Genomic DNA, 20,835 nt, shown 5'->3' with positions numbered 1-20,835 from the left:
GCAAAATATTAAAGATTTGTACTATATAATGCAAGGAAACAGTAAACAAAGATATGAGAATGGCACCGAACAAAGAAAGGTTCAGTGTAGCCTGAAGGGAAAAAATGGGGCAGGCGAAGGAAAACAGCAGTAATTACTATATGATGGAATGGAAGAAATGCAAGATGAGTAATTTAAACTGGGCACTACTCAGATGGAAACAAAAAGATCAGAAGAAAAAAGAGGAACCAAATCTTGAACTGGAGAAAATATAACTTTTGTAAGTAATGTCAATGAGAAATTTCAGTAATATAGCTAAATAATAATAATAATCACTGTAGTATTTGTTAAGTGCTTACTATATGCCAAGCACCTTACTAAGTGCCAGGGTGGTTACAAGCAAATTGGGTTGGATACAGTTTTAATAAAGAAAATTAAGAAAATTATCCACTCTGACACAGGCTTAGTTAGCAAATATATAACTCTATTTTAATAATGGATTTTTTTTGTCACAGGATAAAAGCCTCTGAATTTATATTGCACTGACAATTAAATATAAATATTTAATATTCATTTTCTTTTTTTTTCTAAACAGAAAAACCTTGTCAGGAAGTTCTCAGACCAAAACGATGTCTTCACCTTAAAGAAAAAATAGATGAAAAAGGTGCTCTAAAGTTTTATTTACCACACAAGCATTCATAGTAGTATAATTCAGGAATCTGGGGAAACAATAAAATAATGGAGCTCTGGGGTGGGTACTAGCAAATCAAGTTGGACACAGTCCCTGTCTCATGAGGGGCTCACAATCTCAATCCCCATTTTACAGATGAGGTAACTGAGGCCCAGAGAAGTGAAGTGACTTGCCCAAGGTCACACAGCAGACAAGTGGTAGAGCCAGGATTAGAACCCATGACCTTCTGATTCCCAGGCCCATGCTCTATCCACTGTGCCATGTTGCTTCAAAAGTACATTTTTCTTTTCTAATATAAGTACCTGGGAGAAAAGTGGCATCTCTCTAAACCTTTACCATCTTGCAACTTGTTGCCATTATCAAAGGCACTATATTGGACTCAAAGAATAATTATTTTTCCCATTATGTTAAGCACTTACTATGTGCCAGACACTGTATTAAGAGCTGGGGTAGATATAAGCAAATGCAGTTGGTCACATTCCACATCCCACATGGGGTTCCCAGTCTTAATTCCCATTTCACAGATGAGGTAACTAAGGCACAGAGAAGTTAAGTGATTCAGCAGACAAGTGACAGAGCCAGGATTAGAACCCAGGTCCTCTGACTCCCAGGCCCATGTTCTTTCACTAGACCATGATGTTTCTTTAATGATTGGCATTAAATAAGGATGACAACTCTAGGGGGAAGGTGGGAGACATTACCCTGGTTGAATTGTGACTGTAGTTCCTTTTTGGTCAAAATGGGCAGCCATAACTTTCTTGCCCCATCCTTAGAGGGTGACGTGGGCTAGCTGGAAGGTAGAGCAATTGTAGAGATTATAAAGATTACAGATTGTGAAGTTAGTTCTTTTTGGTATGGGTATCCCTATTTCCTGATATTAAAATCTTTAAAGTTTACATTTCTTTCAATTACCTGAGCAATTCTTTATCATTTCAGCTTCCACTTATCAAAAAAGTCTTTACAAGTGTTGTGAACAAGGAGCACATAAAACTGCTGATAGTTGCAGTGTTAGAGCATCAAGAGTTACTTCTAAGCTTGGTGTGAAGTGTGGACGAGTCTTCAAAGAATGCTGTGAGTTGGCAACCGAAGTGCGAGCAAACTGTACTCACAAACACATGTTGCTGGGGAGAATAGGTAAGTTTCGAAACTTTATACTACTTTAAATTTAAGGTGGGTGTGCATATACGCTGTGGAAAGAGCCTGGGCTTCGGAGTCAAAGGTCATGAGTTCGACTCCCGGCTCTGCCACTTGTCAGCTATGTGACTGTGGGCAAGTCACTTAACTTCTCTGTGCCTCAGTTACCTCATCTGTAAAATGGGGATTAATTGTAAGCCTCACGTGGGACAACCTGATTACCCTGTATCTACCCCAGTGCTTAGAACAGTGCTCTGCACATAGTAAGCGCTTAACAAATACCAACACTATTATATATGCATGATGAGACTTTGGATATGTTCCTGAGGGAAACATCTTTAAAAATTATATGTCATTTAAAAGAAAGAGAAAACTAGCACATACCTCCTTCAGGAAATAATTCTAGTATTAGTGATATCATTTCACTTTTAATGTTTGCAGATTTTTACCATGTCAACATTCGACCAGCATATTAGACAATTTACATTTGGTGCCCAATAAGGCTTGTTGTCACCTTTGCCTTTCCACAAGAGTCGAAACCTGATGTCCATGTCTATTAGACTCTGAAGTTTTTGCTTCATAAGATTGAAATGGGGGTGGTTAGCTTTATACCACTAAAGTATAACTATAGCCCTCCTGTGTTCAGAGAGATTCAAAGAATGTGTGTGATTAGGAACTCCAGGCAGGCTCCAGTTGATAGTTCTGAATGCCCCTGAAGTCATAATCGAATCCAGATTCTCCAAACAGGATAATGATGGAAGTTGAAATTTAATTACTATAATAATCATAATGATAGTACTTGTTAAGTGTTTCCTATGTGTCAAGCACTACATTAAGCACTGAGATGCTGAGTAGCAGATCTAGGACTAAAATCCAGGCCCTCTGACTCTCTACCAATTCTATTATATTCTATGCTTTCAAGTACTTAGTATAGTGCTCAGTAAAAATGAGCTTACCATCTGGATATTCTACCTTTCCCACATGTCATGGCAATAAGGCTACTAAAAATAGGGGATCTTTATTATTATTGAGATTTTTGGATGATTTATGTGCTCTGCTGTTGAACTTTTCAAATGATTTGTTTGCATTTTTTATATAATACTGAGTTAAGGTAGCATTATTACATTAATGCTTTTTTATAAGGGGATTTTTAATTAAAGAAAGTGAAACTGAATGGATCGCTGAGATGAGGCAGATAGTCTCCAAAGGAAATGCCTTGATTGCAAACTTAAACTCAAATACTGAAACTTAATGATAGTACATAATTTTTTTAAAAATTAATTGGCAATATTAATCAGTCTATTTTCACCACCCAATTTCAGGCAACTGTAAAAACATATATATATATTTAAAGTATATTCAACTTTTTATTACTTTTTTAATATGTAGGGATCATTGGAAAAGAAAATAAATATTTTAATAGCAGAGTTTGGCAACAAATTTATTGAATTATTTTCATTAATCTATTATAACAAAATTTAAAGAAGTTAAGTATTTGCCTGGAATTCTAGAAAATCTACAGGGTGAAGGCTAAAAGAGGGTATTGCTGTTAAAATGTTTTTGAAGCATTTAAGAATTTTTATAACAATTTATGCCTTGGAATTTATGCCTTCCATATTTTTAGGTTTTGAGACTCTGTTGGCGATAGACACACCTGAAATTCGAAGCTATTTTCCTGAGAGTTGGTTATGGGAAGTCCACCATGTTAATACAAGGTACTTTGACTTTTTTATTAAGAAGGAAGATACAGTATGAATATAAAGTATGCATTATTTACCATTGCCTGATAGTTGATTGCAAATGTTCCAAATTTCTAAATAAGAATATTCGTTTCTAACTAAAGGCCTGCCTATCAAAATAAAGACTAATTTTAAATCATCTTTTGAAGAAATACTAGGTACCCTTGCCAACCGCAATTCTCCCAACTATAATTTTGGAGAATCACTCTCAATTTTCTATATAGCATTTTGGCTTTCACCCAATATAATTTTGAGTAATCGTGGTTTTCCTTGGCCATGGCCACACTACATACCATTTCAAGTTGCAGTCTAGGATCACTTTGTGGTTCTTTGTTACGGCAATAGTTAATTATAACTATTTAAATTCAATTGTAAATTTGGGTAACAGAGCTAATAAAATATTGAGGGAAGCAAAATGCCATCCCCATTTGAGTCTAGTAAGTTGTGGGGCTGACCTGACACAAACTCAGCCAGCTGTTGGTTGGCTTGTTTTCCAGGTTCTGTGCCTAAAGGCCACACATCCCCTTTAAGAGCCCGACATTCCAGCATGGACTACCATTCTACAGCTATTTTGCAGAGAACATAGTCTTCAAAATCAATCAATCATATGTATTGAGCACTACTAAGCACTTGGGAGATTATAAAACAGAATTAGTAGACATATTCCCTGCCCACAAGGAGCTTGCAGTCTAAAGTGGGAGACGTGGCCTAAGCGTCGGCTGTATTGTAAAGGTTGAAAGAGGGTGCAATTTGGGGGGTCAACTGAGGTCCCTGTAAACTGAAGCCCTGGGGCTTAGGCCTTTTGAGGTCCTGCATCAGTCTGACTCTGCTTTTGATTAGTTTTTAGCAAGACTTTGTGCCCAAATATATCTTTTGGGGAAAAACCCTCTGTAAAGTAAGATGGATCCTCTGCAGGATTGGGGACGGTGTCACAGAATTCACCAGTCTATATTAACAATAATAATAAGCTTATAAAGGTGACTACTGATATTCTCCAGTAGTGACCCCCATCCACATATGCTTTGTAAACAGCACTAAGGAGTCAACCATTAATCCTGCTTACTCATTTTTTCTAAACGAGAGAAGTGATGGTCTCAAAGAATATATGAATACTAAGACCCTTGTTAATTCAACTTACAGGTCCAAGATTCCACTGTCTCTACCTGATTCTCTAACTACCTGGGAAGTACAAGGCATTGGTATTTCCAGCAAGGGTAAGCATCCCGATCTCATTTACCAGTGCTAGAAAGATTAGTATTGTTTCTGCACTTGCAAGTTGTGTTATCTCCTCTCAAGACTCTAAGCTCTGTGTGGGCAGGGAATGTGACTACCAACTCTGTTCTACTTTACTCTCCCAAGCACCCAAAACAGTGTTCTGCACAGTGTAGGCACTCAGTAAGGGTCACTGATATGTGTCTGATTACTCCAGAATTGAGAATTGCTTGGCTTTACCTAGTATCTGAGTTGTAATTGCTGAATCCTTCTCATCCTAATGTAAATAGAAAATCTCTATAACCTAGAATGTATTTATTTGTTAGGCTTTGTCTTGTCTTCCTTTTCCTTTTCTTATTGGGTGGGAATACTTTTTGGTCAAGGAGGTTTAACCTTATCTATGGATTCTCTTAATGGATCTGTCTCCAATTCTCTTACTTTACACATCTCTTCCATTTATATTTCAAATATCCAGCTCTGCAAAATGGTCATAAGAATAGTAATAACAATTACTTTTTTAAATCAATTAATCAATTGTATTTATGGAGCATTTACTGTGCTAAGCACTTGGGAGAGTACAATATAACAGAGATAGTAGACATGTTCCCTGCTTACATTCTAGTGGGGGAGACAGACATTAATATAAATAAATTATGGATATAAAAAGATGTTTAGGGTTTCAATTGGTCAGTGTGCTTCCACTACCTTAGAGAAAGTTGGATGAGTGCAAATATTGCAAAATACAGCAGTTTCTCTTTGATTTTAGAATCTTAAAAGCATTATGGTGGATTTAAATTATTTTCTTTTACTTGCTATTAACTTCATTATTCACTCTGCAGCATATATCTCTATCTCATCTATCCCACCACCGACACCTTGCCCATGTCCTCCCTCAAGCCTGGAATTCCTTCCCCCTTCACATCTGACAGTCCATCACTCTTTCCTCCATTCAAAACCCTCCTAAAATCACATTTCCTCCAACAGACCTTCCCAAGACTAAACTCTTATTTCCCCTATCTGCTATCCCTTCTGTGTCATCTCTGAATTTATCTATATATCCCTTAAGCACTTAATAGTAAGAATTATGGTATTTGTTAAGCACCTACTATGTGCCAGGCACTGCCCGAAGCTCTGGGGTGGATACAAGCAAATTGGGTTGGACACAGTCCCTGTTCCAAATGGGGCTCACAGTCTCAGTCCCCATTTTACAGATGAAATAACTGAGACCCAGAGAAGTAAAGTGACTTACCCAAGGCCACACAGCAGACAAGTGGCGGAGTGGGGATTAGAACCCATGACCTTCTGACTCCCAGGCCCGTGCTCTAGCCACTACATAGTGCTGCTTCTCAATAATACCCCCAGTCCTGCAATATCTATGTAAATATTCAATACTCTACACTTCCTCTAGCCCTAATCTGTTTTAATGTCGGTCTCCCCCTGTAGATTGTAAGCCCTCTGTGGGGAGGGATCATGTCTATCGAACCCTGTTGTACTTTCCCAAGTGCATAAAACAGTGCTCTGCACACAGGAAATGCTCAATAAATACCATTAATTGGTTGATTGATTGAATGCTTAGTGGAAAGAGCCCGGGCTTGGTAGTCAGAGGTCATGGGTTCTAATTCCAGCTCCGCCGCTTGTCAGCTGTGTGACTTTGGGCAAGTCACTTAACTTCTCTGTGCCTCAGTTACCTCATCTGTAAAATGGGGATTAAGACTGTAAGCCCCACATGGGACAACCTCAGTGCTTAGAACAGTGCTTGGTACATAGTAAGCACTTTAACAAATATCATCATTATTATTATTAACTATAACTGAAGTCACCAAAAAGTCTTGCTTCTCACTGTCTGAGATACCATAAAAGAGAAATTTCAGTGATCTGGGTGCAGCAAAAGAGAAAAATATGGCCTGGGAAATTCCTTTTTTCCTCTAGGAGTGATATGAATAAGATATAGTTTTTTTAAATATAAGATATGCTAACAGTTTTCTAATATTTTCCTACTATATCCTAATTCTTGTCTTCTAGGTGTATGTGTTCCTGATCCACTTCAAATACAGGTGGTGAAAGATATTTTCCTGGAAATGCACATACCCTACTCGGTAGTGCGAGGGGAACAAATTGAAATGAAAGGGACCGTTTATAATTACAGAAGTTCCGAACTAAGGGTAAATTGGAATACATATTAAATTATGATGAAAAAGTCATCACTTGATTGCTGAGGGTTTTGAGAGTACTTTTATTTTTTTCTAGTTCAGATTGGTTCAAATGACAGAAATAACAGGAAGCACTTCGTAGTACATTTGCTTTGTTTTTAGCTGACTGAAAGAACTTGGTCTTCTGTGCTTTCTATTATACCTTAGAAAATTTTGCTCCCAATTAAAAGAGCAGAATTCTGAATCAAATTCCAACTTCTGTTCCGTGCCTACAGGATTATTCACCCACTGCTTATTGAGTACACTTTGAAGACTTTCATAGTCCTCATTTTGTTCCCTTCAGCCTAGTCAAGCATATGCCAGAGAAGCAGCGTGGCTCAGTGGAAAGAGCCCGGGCTTGGGAGTTAGAGGTCATGGGTTCTAATTCCAGCTCTGCCACTTGGCAGCTGTGTGACTGTGGGCAAGTCACGTAAATTCTCTGGGCCTCAGTTACCTCATCTGTAAAATGGGGATTAACTGTGATCCTCATGTGGGACAACCTGATTACCCTGTATTTACCCCAGCGCTTAGAACAGTGTTCTGCATATAGTAAGCACTTAACAAATACCAACATTATTATTATACCTCACTGATCCTTTTTCTCCATTTTTCTTCTTCTGCCACCATGCATTTTTCCATGTGATTCCAGAGGCCTATAATGTCCTCACAGCACTCTGCTAAAAAAAAAAAATCACTTTCCCTCAGACTGAATTAGATCTTTGATAATGGCCAGAATAAACTCAGAAATGCTACGCAGTTTTGATCCTAGCTATTAGAGTGACACCCTCATTGTTCTGAGAATTTCCCTGTCGTTTTCTATTTTTTCTGTATCATCCCTGAAATGTATACTGGGATCTCGATTTAGAGAAACTACATCTAATTCCTTGTTTATCTGTCTTTCAGTTCTCAGTTCAAATGTCTGCTGGTGAGGGAATCTGTCTGTCTGGAAGTTCTTCACAAGACCCCAAAGGGATAAAGCATACAAGAAGTCAGTGGAAAACCATAGAAGGTTCCTCAATCCAATCAGTTACATTCAGCATATTACCGCTGGAATTAGGTCTACATGGTATCAACTTTACTTTAAAATCACCTTTTGGATCGGAAATTTTAGTAAAAACTTTACGAGTTGTGGTAAGGAAAAAAAATCCTGCTTTTTATATCTTTCACCTTCAGAAAGATTCATTCAAAAGAAACGACATTGACTATTTATTGTGCACTGGCTGAAACATGCCTCACCAGTTCATGGATAGCAGAAATAATGCTTGAACTCCCTAATTTAGAGGGTAACTAAATAATGTGTAACATTATTTTTTACTCAATTTTATTTTGACATTTGGTTACACAGATGAATTTCTTGAAAGTTTCTGATTAATATTATAAAATATTATATTTAGACCATTGTATATTACGTATTATATTGTCTCAATACAACTTTTTAAGAAATGTATCTGTGTAATTGAATTATTATTATTTCTTTAGTGTGAGGACTGTGTCTTTTTATCATTATACACATAATAATAATAGTAATAATAATGTTAATAATAGAAAAACACGGGGTCCCATACTAAAGACACATGTAATCCAAAAGGAATCGATACATTTAAATAAATTATATATGAAGAATTAATAATAAATAATAGCCAACCACATCCAGCTAGGCCTCTGCTGGCTGAATTGGAGTTCCCTCTGTTTCAGAGGGTCAGATACCAATTTTTCCTCAACTTTCTAAATAGTGTAGAGTGTATTTTCATTTATTATCCATAGCTATGAGAAAAAGTCTTTGCCTTCTTGGTGGTTTGTAGAAGAAGGAAAAGGAGGTTCCAGAAGCTCTGCTGACACAGGCGTTCACTGGGAATATGATTCTGGGCCTCTCTGCCCAGTGCCCATAACTACTGAGGCAGAGGTTCAACTCCAGGAGATGTTGGCTGGGAAGAGGGAGAGAATAGAGATCGTGCACTGGTTGAATATCTGCTGGAGTCTGGACAGGCCCCCGCTGAACCCAGGATGGGAATCAGATCAGGCTTGAAACCTTACCTTCAAATAGTAGCAGGAACCCATTAATTCAGTCCACTACAGTGTACCTGTACGTTGATGGGGATTCCTACTCTTCAAGAGCAAAGGGACTTTGGCACATATGCTATCCTTTAACTTAGATATAGCTTTGTCTGTCTTGCCAGTAGCCATTGATTTACTAACCGGAGAAGTCCTAGGTGAGCCCTGAAGTCCATGGGTCCGTCTTAGTCCATGCAGGGTTCTGGGATTTAGAGTCCCTATACTAACTGGAAATGGAAATAAAATCCAATTGTCCCAGAAAATTTGAAAACCTGTTAATAGACAGAGATATGGGGATAACTAAGTAGATCTGATGGCATACGGATATTGGGAAAAGAGAATGTATTTAATTATATTATTTATAAGAAGCACTCTTCCCTTTTATTTTAGCCAGAAGGTGTCAAAAGAGAAACGCATGTTGGTTTTACTCTGGATCCACAAGGTGTATATGGTAGGGAAAATTATTTTGTGTTTCATATAAGGCTGTTTATAAATCCAGTTGGCATAACATTATACTTTAAAATTTTCTAAGACATATTGATAGTATATGATCATTTTTCATATTCTAGATTCAGCTGAATCCAGAATTTCATTGCACATTATTACTGATTTTCTAATAACACTTGGGTGCCTCTGCTGAACATAATTCAGTTGTCACTAATAGAATAATAATGAGTATTAATTAGTTCATTGGTCTTAAAAGCAGGTAAACAACAACAAGCAACTCATAGTTTTCATTAATTATTACTCTAAGTTAATTTAACTGTTCGCTACTTGTAATGACTTTTGATCTTTTTCAGAAAAAAATCCAATGAGTTCTTTGATATACCTTCAATTTAGAAACTTAATGTTTGTATATTTTCACTCATTTAAATTATAGATGATCCCTCTAGACTATAAACTCCTTGCAAGCAAAGAACATGTCTGCCAACTCTGTTATACTGTACTCTCCCAAATGCTTAAGACAGTGGTTTGCACACAATAAGCACTCAATAAATGTGATTGAATAAGATGAGAAGATAGGAAAAAGTTACATTTAAATTGACCATCAGAACTTCAAGTGCCCCTGCTCCTATTTGCAAAAAATGAGGGGAAGACTTTCTACAGCTATAACCATATATATACTGATTGAGCACTTACTGTCAAACACTGTGCTAAGCACTTGAGGTTGGTACAAAATAAACTGTTCAGATCCAGTCCTAGCCTCTCCAAGGAACTCATATTCTAAGAGGGGAGGACATGCTCATAGCAATAGGAATAAGCTGTGCACAGTGAAGGCAATTAAAAACAGATAATTGATCAATTAAGAACATTACATGGGAAAGTCATTGTTAAAGAGGGGCTCCTTTAATCCTGGATTCTCATCTTTCGAGGCTGCAGTTCTTGATTATATTCCTCTGTGAATTGTTTACCCTGTTCAAACAAGTGAAATAACTGCTTACTAAACAAAATATATGCAGCCATCCCTCATCATAGAGCAACTCACTGTATAGAATCTCCCATAATGTAAATTCTAAACTGGCAAATGAATTCAGTAATACCAACTTCAAATTTCCATTTATGTAATTTTCATGCTGGACTTCTGGAAGAAGGTTGCTAGATCCTATTCTGAGGGTTTTTCACAGGGGCAGGGCTAGCCCTAGATTATAACAATTTAAAGGTTTCATGCTTTTGGGGACCATTGTTTGCTCAGATGCAGTTAGAATGTGTAAACTACCTGCAGGGGGTAACTGAGCCATAGGAAAATGTTAGACAGAACCAAAAGGCAGAATGGACATTTTTGGATGGGCTGTCTCTTAGGATCTGGAAACTTAATACAGACAGATTAAAAATCTAGAGGTAGGGTTAGAACCCTAATTTTCAAATTGTTTCTTGCCTCTGTGCTTCAGGGGCTAGGGAACAGTTTGAAAATCTCTATTTAGACAGCTCAAACAAACAATTCAAGGGTACACATCGTTTGTTTTTGTTTTTGTTTGACCTCAATTATCCCGTTGGGCCACCTGCATGGAACAATTTAACTGGGTATATGTGTAGCCTTAACTATGGAGACCTTGTGTATCATATCGTATGTCTCTTTTTCCTTTTTAACACTGCCTTAAGTATAACTTGATTGTTAATACCTTATTGTTGCTAAAGGTAAAAACTCCCTCTTCTGCAATTCTAAACTCTAAACTAGAAATCAATTATGGGAATTTGAACAAATCTTTCTGGGGAGGAACTTATCTAAAAAATCCAAGCCTCTTCACCTCCTTCCAACCTTTCCTTATAATTGTTGCTTTTTTCCTTATGCTTGTGAGTTAACTGATACTTTGTTTACTCATTTGTCAGAGTTGCAGTTCCCTCATCTTGACCTGCATTGTGTTTTCGGAAATTTAAATAAGATTAAAACAAATGACTAACTAAGAATGTGGTATTTTACGATATAAATTTTATTTCAGTTTTTAGTTTTTCCGTATTATTTTAATATTTAAGTACAGCCAAAGTTCAGTGCCTAATGGAGGCATGGCTATAATACATATTTAAAATCTGTAAATTGTTAGTCATTAGTTTCAAACTTCTGAGCAGACCTGCTGTCAAAGGGGAAAACTGATTTATCTGAATTTTGATTCCTGTATATTCTTCCCTGCACTTGTCTGTGAGCCTGTTGTTGCCGAATTGTACTTTCCAAGCGCTTAGTTCAGTGATCTGCACACAGTAAGTGCTCAAGAAATACGGTTGAATGAATGAATGAACTACAAAGCATTGGAGTGGCCAAAAGGCAGAAAGCAAAGGGGAAAAATGGTCGGGATAGGTTACAGACTTGTTAATTGACTCAGAGTTGCCAGAGAACCTAATGAGACCTTCCATTGCAGGTTCTATTGCCTCCCGAAAGGAATTCCAATACAAGATCCCACTAGATGTAGTTCCCAAAACCAAAGTCAAAAGGACAGTGAGTGTAAAAGGTAAAAAGTTAGTTTCCATTGCCTATCTTTTGCCACTTCCTTTCCTGTAAGGTCGATTAATTTCATCCTTTTAGGTTTTATGCTTTAGAGTGGAGATTCCCAATCAACCAAATCATCCTCTCCTGGCAATCCACTCCCCTGACATCTAAAAGGGAAAACTTGCCAGTGTTTTCCTCACTTCAAATTTCCCACGTATTTGGGCTTTGTTAGACTGTAGGTATTCATAAATGTGTTCTTTTGGTTGACAGGAACTCTTATAGGTGAGGTGATTTCTGCAGTTCTGAGTCCTGAAGGCATCAGCATCCTAAGTAATCTTCCTAAGGGTAGTGCTGAAGCAGAGCTTATGAGTATTGTTCCAGTATTCTATGTCTTTCATTACCTGGAATCGGGAAGCAATTGGTATATTCTTGGCTCCAAAGCAGTTTCCGAAAGAGATACCTTGAAGAAGAAGATGAGAGAAGGTAGAAAATGTGTTTTTGGTTTCATATTTAAAGACCCTAGTGTCCTATGAATCAACTGATTTGAATTAAATTAAGATATAGGAATGAATAGTCTTTTAGAAGCTAGAACCACAGGGCAAATTCTATGATTTAAATATATAATGTTTACAGCAAATAGGTCAAAAATTTAGCTGACACCTGTATTCTAAACCCTATGAAATACTTTTATTTTGTCTGAAAGAAATATGTTCTATTGACTTGCTTCACGATGGTCAGTATACGATGGTCTCTGTAAGAAATTGATTGATTAACTGATTGATTCAAAAAGTTAAATGTTAACCACTAACTCATCTTTTAGAGTATTTAATGATAAACATTGCAGAAAGTTTGTGGCTCTCAAGGGGAGATAAAAGACCACTCTGAATAGAAATTTAGGTTGTGAAACAGTCCTTTTTATGGTACCCTTTAGGCATTATAAGCATCCTGTCATACAGAAACAAAGACTATTCCTACAGAATGTGGAAGAATGAGGAAGCCAACACTTGGTAAGTGAAAGATACTTGGATTATAATAGTTTTTATTTATTGTACTTAAGTAATATCCAGTGTTCTAATGCTGCATTCTTGACTCACCAATACCATTTCTACCAGTGTCGGTGGGAGTTCCTGATAACTAGTTACTAATATTAATAGAGAATAGAGAAGCAGCGTGGCTCAGTGGAAAGAGCCCGGGCTTGGGAGTCAGGGGTCATGGGTTCGAATCCCAGCCCCATCACTTAGCTGTGTGACTGTGGGCAAGTCACTTAACTTCTCTGTGCCTCAGTTACCTCATCTGTAAAATGGGGATGAAGACTGTGAGCCTCACGAGGGACAACCTGATGACCCTGTATCTACCCCAGCGCTTAGAACAGTGCTCTGCACATAGTAAGCGCTTAACAAATACCAACATTTTTTTAATTAATGAAAAGGAAATTAAATGGTTATAGTATATCACTAAAAAAAATTAAGAAAATGTTTCACAAGCCTCTGAATCCAGGATTTGACCCTAGGCTCTTTAGAAAAAGTCTAGAACTATAGTTTGGCTGTCTCAAAGCCTCCTTCTCTACTGCATCAGGGAAAGACAAAAAAAGACACCTGTGCAAATCTGTATTTGAGGGGTCTTTTGAGACATCTCATGAACTCTCCTATTCTTGGATTTGTTAATCTACATAAATAATTATTGGTGGGATACTCAAAATGTTTAATTTCTCCTTTCAAAATGTTAAATATGAAAACAATTCTACAACAAAATGTAAAAATTGCTTCATTTTCTTACAGGTTAACAGCTTTTGCCTTAAGGATACTTGGACAAATAAATAAATATATACCTCAGAATACAAATCAGATTTGTAATTCACTATTATGGTTGATTGAAAACTGTCAGTTGGAAGATGGATCTTTCAAGGAACTTTCCACGTACAACCCATTCAAACTTCAGGTGGGCAACCAAATATACCCCTAATATTATTGGTACTCTGCCAATTATCTCCTTTCTCCACAAATTTCCATATTTTAAATTCACCTATAGGCCTTATTTACATTAACATATCTTTCTACTCTGTTTTCATTATTTGTTTTTAGGGTACCCTGCCTCAAGAAGCCAAAGAAAAAGCCTTATATCTCACAGCCTTTTCTGTTATTGGAATTAGAAAGTCATTCCACATATGTCCAATTCTGGTACGTGATAGTTCTCCTTAGAGCTACAGTCATCACCTTACCTTGATTGCTATTCTTTGCTTCAAAATAGACCAGCATATTAAGTACATATCTGAAGTAATCTACAAAACTCTTTCTTTCATTTTTCGAATTCATTGGAAACTACTCACTCTGCATTTGATGTCTGTGTTGGTAAAATTACAGTATGATTTGCACTACTGACTTAGCCTTCAGCAGAGTAGATTTCACCACGGTATTTTCAAGGAGCATGGACATGGCTATTGACAATTATAAAAACAGATAAAAACCACTATGACTACCAAGGTGTTCATTAAGCTTTTTACTTTACTAAGAATTTTCACATTCATTACCTCAATTAGCCCTCACAACACCCTGCAATTTAAAACCAAGTTGGAAGTGACAGATATCTCATCTTTACAGGTGAGGAAACTGAGTCCAAGCTAGATCAAATACCTTACCCAAGGTCGCAATGAAGATTAGTTTCACAGTCAGAGTCAGAATAAATGACTCATCCCTCTCTGACTGGGAAATCCTCACCCCATCTCTCTGGCTGCTCATTCTCAATCTCTTTCCCATGCTCCTCCTCTGCCTCCCACTTTCTATCTGTGAAAATCCCTCAGGGTAAAGTTCCAGATCCCCTTATATTCTCCATCTACAACTTCTCCCTCAAAGAACCCATTGGTTCTTTGAGGGAGAAGTTGTAGATGGAGAATATAAGGCTTCAACTACCGTTTCTCCTAGAATTTATTCCAAATCTACATCTCCAGACTTGACCTCTCTCCTTCTCTGGAATCTCACCTTTCCTGCCTTCAGGACATCTCTACTTGGATTTTCCACTGACACTTCAAATGTATTATGCCCAAAACATAACTCCTCATCTTCTCATCCAAACTTTGTCCTTCCCCTGATTTCCCCATCACTCTAGACAGCAACACCATCCTCCCTGTTTCACAAGCCTGTAACCGTGGCATTATCCTTGACTCATATTTCTCATTCAATCCAAATATTTAATCGATCGGCAAATCCTGAATGTTCAGCCTTCACAACATTGCTAAAATGCACCCTTTCTTCTCCATCCAAACTGTTACTATGCTGATCCAAGCACTTATCCTATCCCATCTTGATTACCACATCAGCCTCCTTGTGGACGTCCCTGCCTCCTGTCTCTCCCCACTGCAGTCCATACTTTACTCTGCTGCCTGGATTATTTTTCAAAAAAACATTCAGTCCATGTTTCCCCAATTCTCAAGACACTCCAGTGTTTGCCCATCCAACTCTGCATAAAACAGAAATGCCTTTCCATTGGCTTTAAAGCATGTGATCACCTTGCCCCCTCCTATCTTACCTCACTGATTCCTACTACAACTCAGCCCATTCACTTTGCTCCTCTATTGCCAACCTACTCACTGAACCTCGATCTTGTCTAGCTCAGTGCAGACTCCTCTCCTATATCCTCCCACTGGCCTGGAACTCCCTCTCCCTTTGTATCTGAAAGACCACTACTCTCTCCACCTTCACAGCCTTATTAAAATCAACTCTCCTTTCCTAATTAAGCCCTCATTTCCTCCACTCCCTCTCCCTTCTTCTCCACCCTTGCACTGGGATTTTTACCCTTGAAGTACTTGGTATTTAGCCCACCCTCAGCCCCACAGCACTTATGTAGGTATCTGTAATTTATTTTAATGTATATGTCTCCCATTCTAGACTATAAGCTCCCAGTAGTTAGGGAACAATATCTACCAATGCTGTAGCACTCCTACGTGCTTAGTGTTCTACACACAGTAAGCCCTCACTAAATATCACTGATTGATTGAGAGGGTTTGCACCCCTTGCGCTAGACAGAAGGAGGGGATTCCCTGCCCACTCTGGATGCTCCCATGTGTTCTGCAGCTTTTCACCAGTTCTTTACTCTGCTTCTGGTCTCCCTCTTGCCTGCAGCCCCCTGATTCCACTTCCAATCCCCACCTCTGGCTCTGAAAAGTTGCCAAACTGGGAAGGAAGGAAGCAGTCAGAGGCCATGTTCTGATTCCAGCCCACATCCCTCTTTCCACTCCTCCCTGGTCCAAGGGCTACATTTGGGGAAACTCCATTCACCAGCAGGAGAAGCTGGATAATGGCAATGTCGGGATTGGGGGTGGGGCTGGGGGGCGGGCAGGGAGAGAAAGATTGGGGATTGGTGTGATGGGGTTTGTACTTCCCTGCGAATGAGTTGGAGAATAGGAAAAAAGGGGAGAGAATGAAAGAGAGGGAGAGAGAGAAAAGGGGGACATACAGAGACTTGATTTTACATCTGGTTTTCTCCCTCTCTGCTACTGCCGCCACTGAAACCATTTAACTGGGCTATTCCCAGACCTGGCAGGCATGGGCCCCACAAAAATTATATCTGCTGCCTGGCACTGCAGCTGATCTCATTCCCTGCCAAGACACTTTCCTACCCAGTACTTAACCCATCCCTGGTCGCTATCCATTCACATAGCACCCAGCACCTAGTGCCCGGCATAGGGGTGGCTTTTGACTGTTGCATGTGGGAAGAGTGAACAGTCACTTTCCTGTCTGTTCTGCTGCTGCTCGCTCAGGGTGAGTGGGTGGTGTGTATGGTATGGGGTGAGGGGTGAAGGTGTGAGAACAGCTTGAGCTCAACCTTCCACCCAGTGTGGCATGGAGCTGCCTTCCTGGGTCCCTCTATGGCCAAAAGAGGTGAGCAGCTACTTCCTGCCCAGTTTTGTGCTTAGCTCTTTGCTATAGAGGCTAAGTTAATGGTGTCACCCTCATGATGCCAAATCTGTGGTTGAGCGCCTCTTTAAAGCCACATTTAATTCCAAGAACAGCCATATGTGGTTCATGACCCAGAGGTTTCCGATGACAGTTCTAGAACATTCTATTCTCTCAGAGAACTCTGGGACATGTCCTTCTGGGCTCTGGGAGAGCTGTCTGAAAAAAGTTTCTTGCTATTGCTTCAGGTCCATTTTACTTTAGATTGACCTCTAAAAAGAGACTAAATATTTCCATATACAAATTCTGCCTGGTTAAGTCCATCCTTCCTTCTTTAAGTAATATTCCTTATGCACAGCACTGACAGTAATGTACATGTGGATTTTTTTAAAAAAACTTTTTAGCTGATTCCTTCATTATCACCTGTCATTTCCATATTCTATCCCTCTGTGTTGAGGGTGTTCTGTAATGAGAATAGTAATCAAAGAGATGGAAGGAGGCATGTGTAGCAGAGAGGTAAACCCAGTTAGGAATTGTATCAACAACAGATCAGACTGAATGAGAGATGAAAGGGGAGGACAAATCCTGGAGGTCCCATCTTTTGGAGAGGCTTTTCCTCATTCGAATCAGAGCTGTCAGACAATTGCTGGAGTTTAAACTTTCCAAATCTGTTCAGAGGAGTAACCATTTGGGGGTGCTGCCCTACCCTCTGAAACAGTGAACCTTACCCATGTGTGCTGTGCCTCAGAGCTCCTGTCATCACCATATGAAAAGCAACCATAGGCTGTATATTTTCATTCTTTGCTTTGATTTGCTTTTTCCTTGGATTTTGCAATAAGTAGAAATACCCCATCTCCCCACGTGCAAAGCTTACTAAGGCACTCTGAAGGGGCAAAGTGGTGTCTGTTGCTCCTGAGGTTTCAGAGCTATTCTGCTCCATGACCACAGAAAGCAGTTTCTGCCCCAAACCATCATCTTGCACTTTGTGCTACTGAGCACAGAGGAAATGGGTAACAGAGGGCTCAGCGCAAACCATCACCATTACTGCTTAAACAGCTCAAATGCATGACACACTCTTGTTGGGATAGGCTTCTTCTATCTCCTACTCCCAGACTTAAACTAAAATTCTTGGAAATATAAGCATCCGCAGGCTGACCTCTTGACTTCTACACCCACTCCCTTGGAAGACTCATTTGCTCCCAAGGTTTCAACAACCATCTCTTTGTGGATGATTCCCAAATCTACATATCCAGCCCAGACCTTTCTCCTTCTCTGTAGTCTTGTATTTCCTCCTGCCTTCTGGATATCTCTACTTGGATGTCCCACTGACACCTCAAACTTAATATGTCCAAAACAGAACTCCGCATTTTCCCACCCTGAACTTTGTCTCCCTGACTTTCCCATCACTGTAGACAGCAACACCATTCTCCCTTTTTCACAAGCTTGTAACCCTGGCATTATCCTTGATTGATCTCCTCTCATTCAATCCAAATATTCAATTGGTCACCAAATCCTGTATGCTCAACCTTCACGACATTGCTAAAATCTTCCCTTTCCTCTCTATCCAAACTGATATTACACTGATCCAAGCACTTATCCTATCCCACCTTGATTACTGTATCAACCTCCCTGCTGATCTCCCTGCCTCCTGTCTCCCACTATACTATACACAATCTATACTTCACTATACTGCCTGGATCATTTTTTTCTAAAACAAGTTCCATCCATATATCTCCAATTCTCAAGACCCTCCAGTGGTAGCTCATCCACCTCTTCATCAAACAGAAACTCCTTACCATTGATTTTAAAGCACTCAATCACCTTGCCCCCTCCTATCTTCCTCACTGATTCCTAATACAATCCAGCCCACTCGTTTCACTCCTCTAATGCCAACCTACTCAAAGTACTTCAGTTTTGTCTATCTTGCTGCTGATCCCTTTCACATGTCCTCCACGGGCCTGGAATTCCCTGCCACTTCATTTCTGAAAGACCACCATTCTCTCCACCTTCAAGCTTTATTAAAATCACATCACCTCCAAGAGGTCTTCCCCAATTAAGCCCTCATTTCCTTCACTCCCTCTCCTTTCTGCATAACTCTAGGACTAGGATTTGTGTCCTTGAAGTACTTGCTATTCACCTCACCCTTCAACCCATAGCATTTATGTACATATCCCTAATTTATTCATTTTAATGTCTGTCTCCACCTCTATACTGTATGCATTCATTCAATCACTCATATTTATTGAGTGCTTACTGTGTATAAAGCACTGTATTAAGAGCTTGGGAGAGTACAGTACAACAAGAAACAGACAAATTTCCTGCCCACAGTGAGCTCACAGCCCAGAGGGAGTCTACTGTAATCTCCTTTTGGGCAGGGAACATCTACTAATTTTGTTATATTGTTCTCTCCCATTTCCTTAGTGCAGTCCTCTGCACAGAGTAAGCACTCAATAAATATGATTGATTGGTTGATTGCCGAGGTCGGCAGTGCCTTTCGTTAGTATTCTTGGGATTTGAGGAGTGCTCCCTCTTAATGCCAAAGGACTAAAAAAGATGACCTATATATTTTAATGGACGTGCTGTATGTCACAATACAAAAGAGTCTCAACCACCTTCACACTTATGAATACAGTCACACTACGTGCACCGATGGCCTGGAATCAAAGCACAGTTCTACTGTTGCTTCTATAAGTGATACCTGTATGCTCGCATTAACATCTTCACAGATTTTCTATCGATGGTATTTATTGAGTGCTTACTGTGTGCAGATCCCTATATGAAGAGCTTGGGAAAGTACAATATGACAGGGTTGGTAGTGTCATTCTCTGCTCATAAAGAGGTTACTAATCTAGAGGATTTTGAAACCTCTTGCTTGAGAATACCTAAAAAAGTGACTGAGATTCTCAGGATCAATTTGTCCAGGTATATAGGAATCTGATGATTTGTTTGGAGCATCAGCAACATGTTGTCTGGAGTCCAAATGTTTTACATGCCTTCTGCTATTATTTTCAGAAAGTCAATGATGCTCTAAATAGAGCGGAGGAGTATCTCTTTAACTGCATCAAAAATGCCCAGAGCACATTTACTTTGGCAATTTCTGCATATGCTCTTGCCCTTGGCGATTTAAACAATCCAGGTGTACGCTCTGTCTTTTCTCAGCTAAAGAAGGAAGCTTATGTCAAAGGTACAATTCCATTTTCTTTTCTACTTATGATTGTTGGTAGGTGGCTTACAGGGCTCTGAATTTAGAGCATTTTGGTGAATTTAACTATCGTTCCAATCATTGGTGCCCCAATAATTCTTTTTCATCATTATTGTAATTTTAAAAATTATCTCCCCATGGAAATTAGGTAATAAATTACTTACAGGATTTGTTAACCACTCAGTATGTGGGTAGGTAACAGTTGTAAGCAGTGGGGTAGATAACAGTTAATTAAGCAGAAGAATAAATAGCAGATAATGTCAAAGATGGAGGTAATATTACAAAACACAATCGATAATCAATAGGACATTTATTGAGCATTTACAAAGTGTTAATAATCCACGGATATTATTTCAGACACAGATTCTGGCCAAAAGGGGCTGACAGTGTGAAAACAAGGAAGTCATACACACAGGGGAAAATTAACAGGGGAAATTAAGCAATTCAAAAGCAACAGTAAAAAAGAACAGTTTATCCGTCATCTCTTCTGCCTTTCCTAGTCTGATCTGCCTTGCCCAAACTGTCCCAGTTTCCCAACTGACTAAATTCTTTCCCTGCACCAGCCATCACGTGGTTTAAAAATTAAATTTCCCTTGAAAATGAGGGAATCTACTTCGAAACAACTTGTGAAATTTGCCTAATTTATAATACTAATTTGAAAAATTGGCTTAGTTTTAACTATTTCAAGCTAAGCAACCGGTTGCTTGATTCTTTCTCTCCTGCATTCAGCAATATGTGACTGCATTGATTAATTGATTCCAGTATTTGTAACCACTTACTTGATGCTGAGCACTATGTCAAGTTCTGGGGAAAATACAGATAATCAGT

General features: G+C 38.9%; 1 protein-coding gene across 1 annotated transcript in view; it reads left to right on the top strand.

The window, feature by feature from the left end:
• C5 (complement C5) overlaps positions 1-20,835 on the top strand; it is a 73,888-nt gene that overhangs the window by 29,775 nt on the left and 23,278 nt on the right. Inside the window, exons 16-28 of the mRNA XM_029062901.2 lie at positions 575-643; positions 1,607-1,804; positions 3,429-3,519; positions 4,684-4,757; positions 6,778-6,917; positions 7,848-8,075; positions 9,387-9,447; positions 11,849-11,938; positions 12,187-12,399; positions 12,848-12,923; positions 13,695-13,854; positions 13,998-14,093; positions 19,818-19,989. Coding sequence (XP_028918734.1) covers positions 575-643; positions 1,607-1,804; positions 3,429-3,519; positions 4,684-4,757; positions 6,778-6,917; positions 7,848-8,075; positions 9,387-9,447; positions 11,849-11,938; positions 12,187-12,399; positions 12,848-12,923; positions 13,695-13,854; positions 13,998-14,093; positions 19,818-19,989 — 1,668 coding nt within the window. The remainder of the gene's footprint in view (positions 1-574; positions 644-1,606; positions 1,805-3,428; positions 3,520-4,683; positions 4,758-6,777; positions 6,918-7,847; positions 8,076-9,386; positions 9,448-11,848; positions 11,939-12,186; positions 12,400-12,847; positions 12,924-13,694; positions 13,855-13,997; positions 14,094-19,817; positions 19,990-20,835) is intronic.

This window comes from Ornithorhynchus anatinus, chromosome 4 (assembly GCF_004115215.2).
Source record: "Ornithorhynchus anatinus isolate Pmale09 chromosome 4, mOrnAna1.pri.v4, whole genome shotgun sequence".
Classification (NCBI taxonomy): Eukaryota; Metazoa; Chordata; class Mammalia; order Monotremata; family Ornithorhynchidae; genus Ornithorhynchus; species Ornithorhynchus anatinus.
The sequence above is the reverse complement of the archived record's forward strand: the minus strand, read 5'-3'. Positions and strand labels throughout refer to the sequence as shown.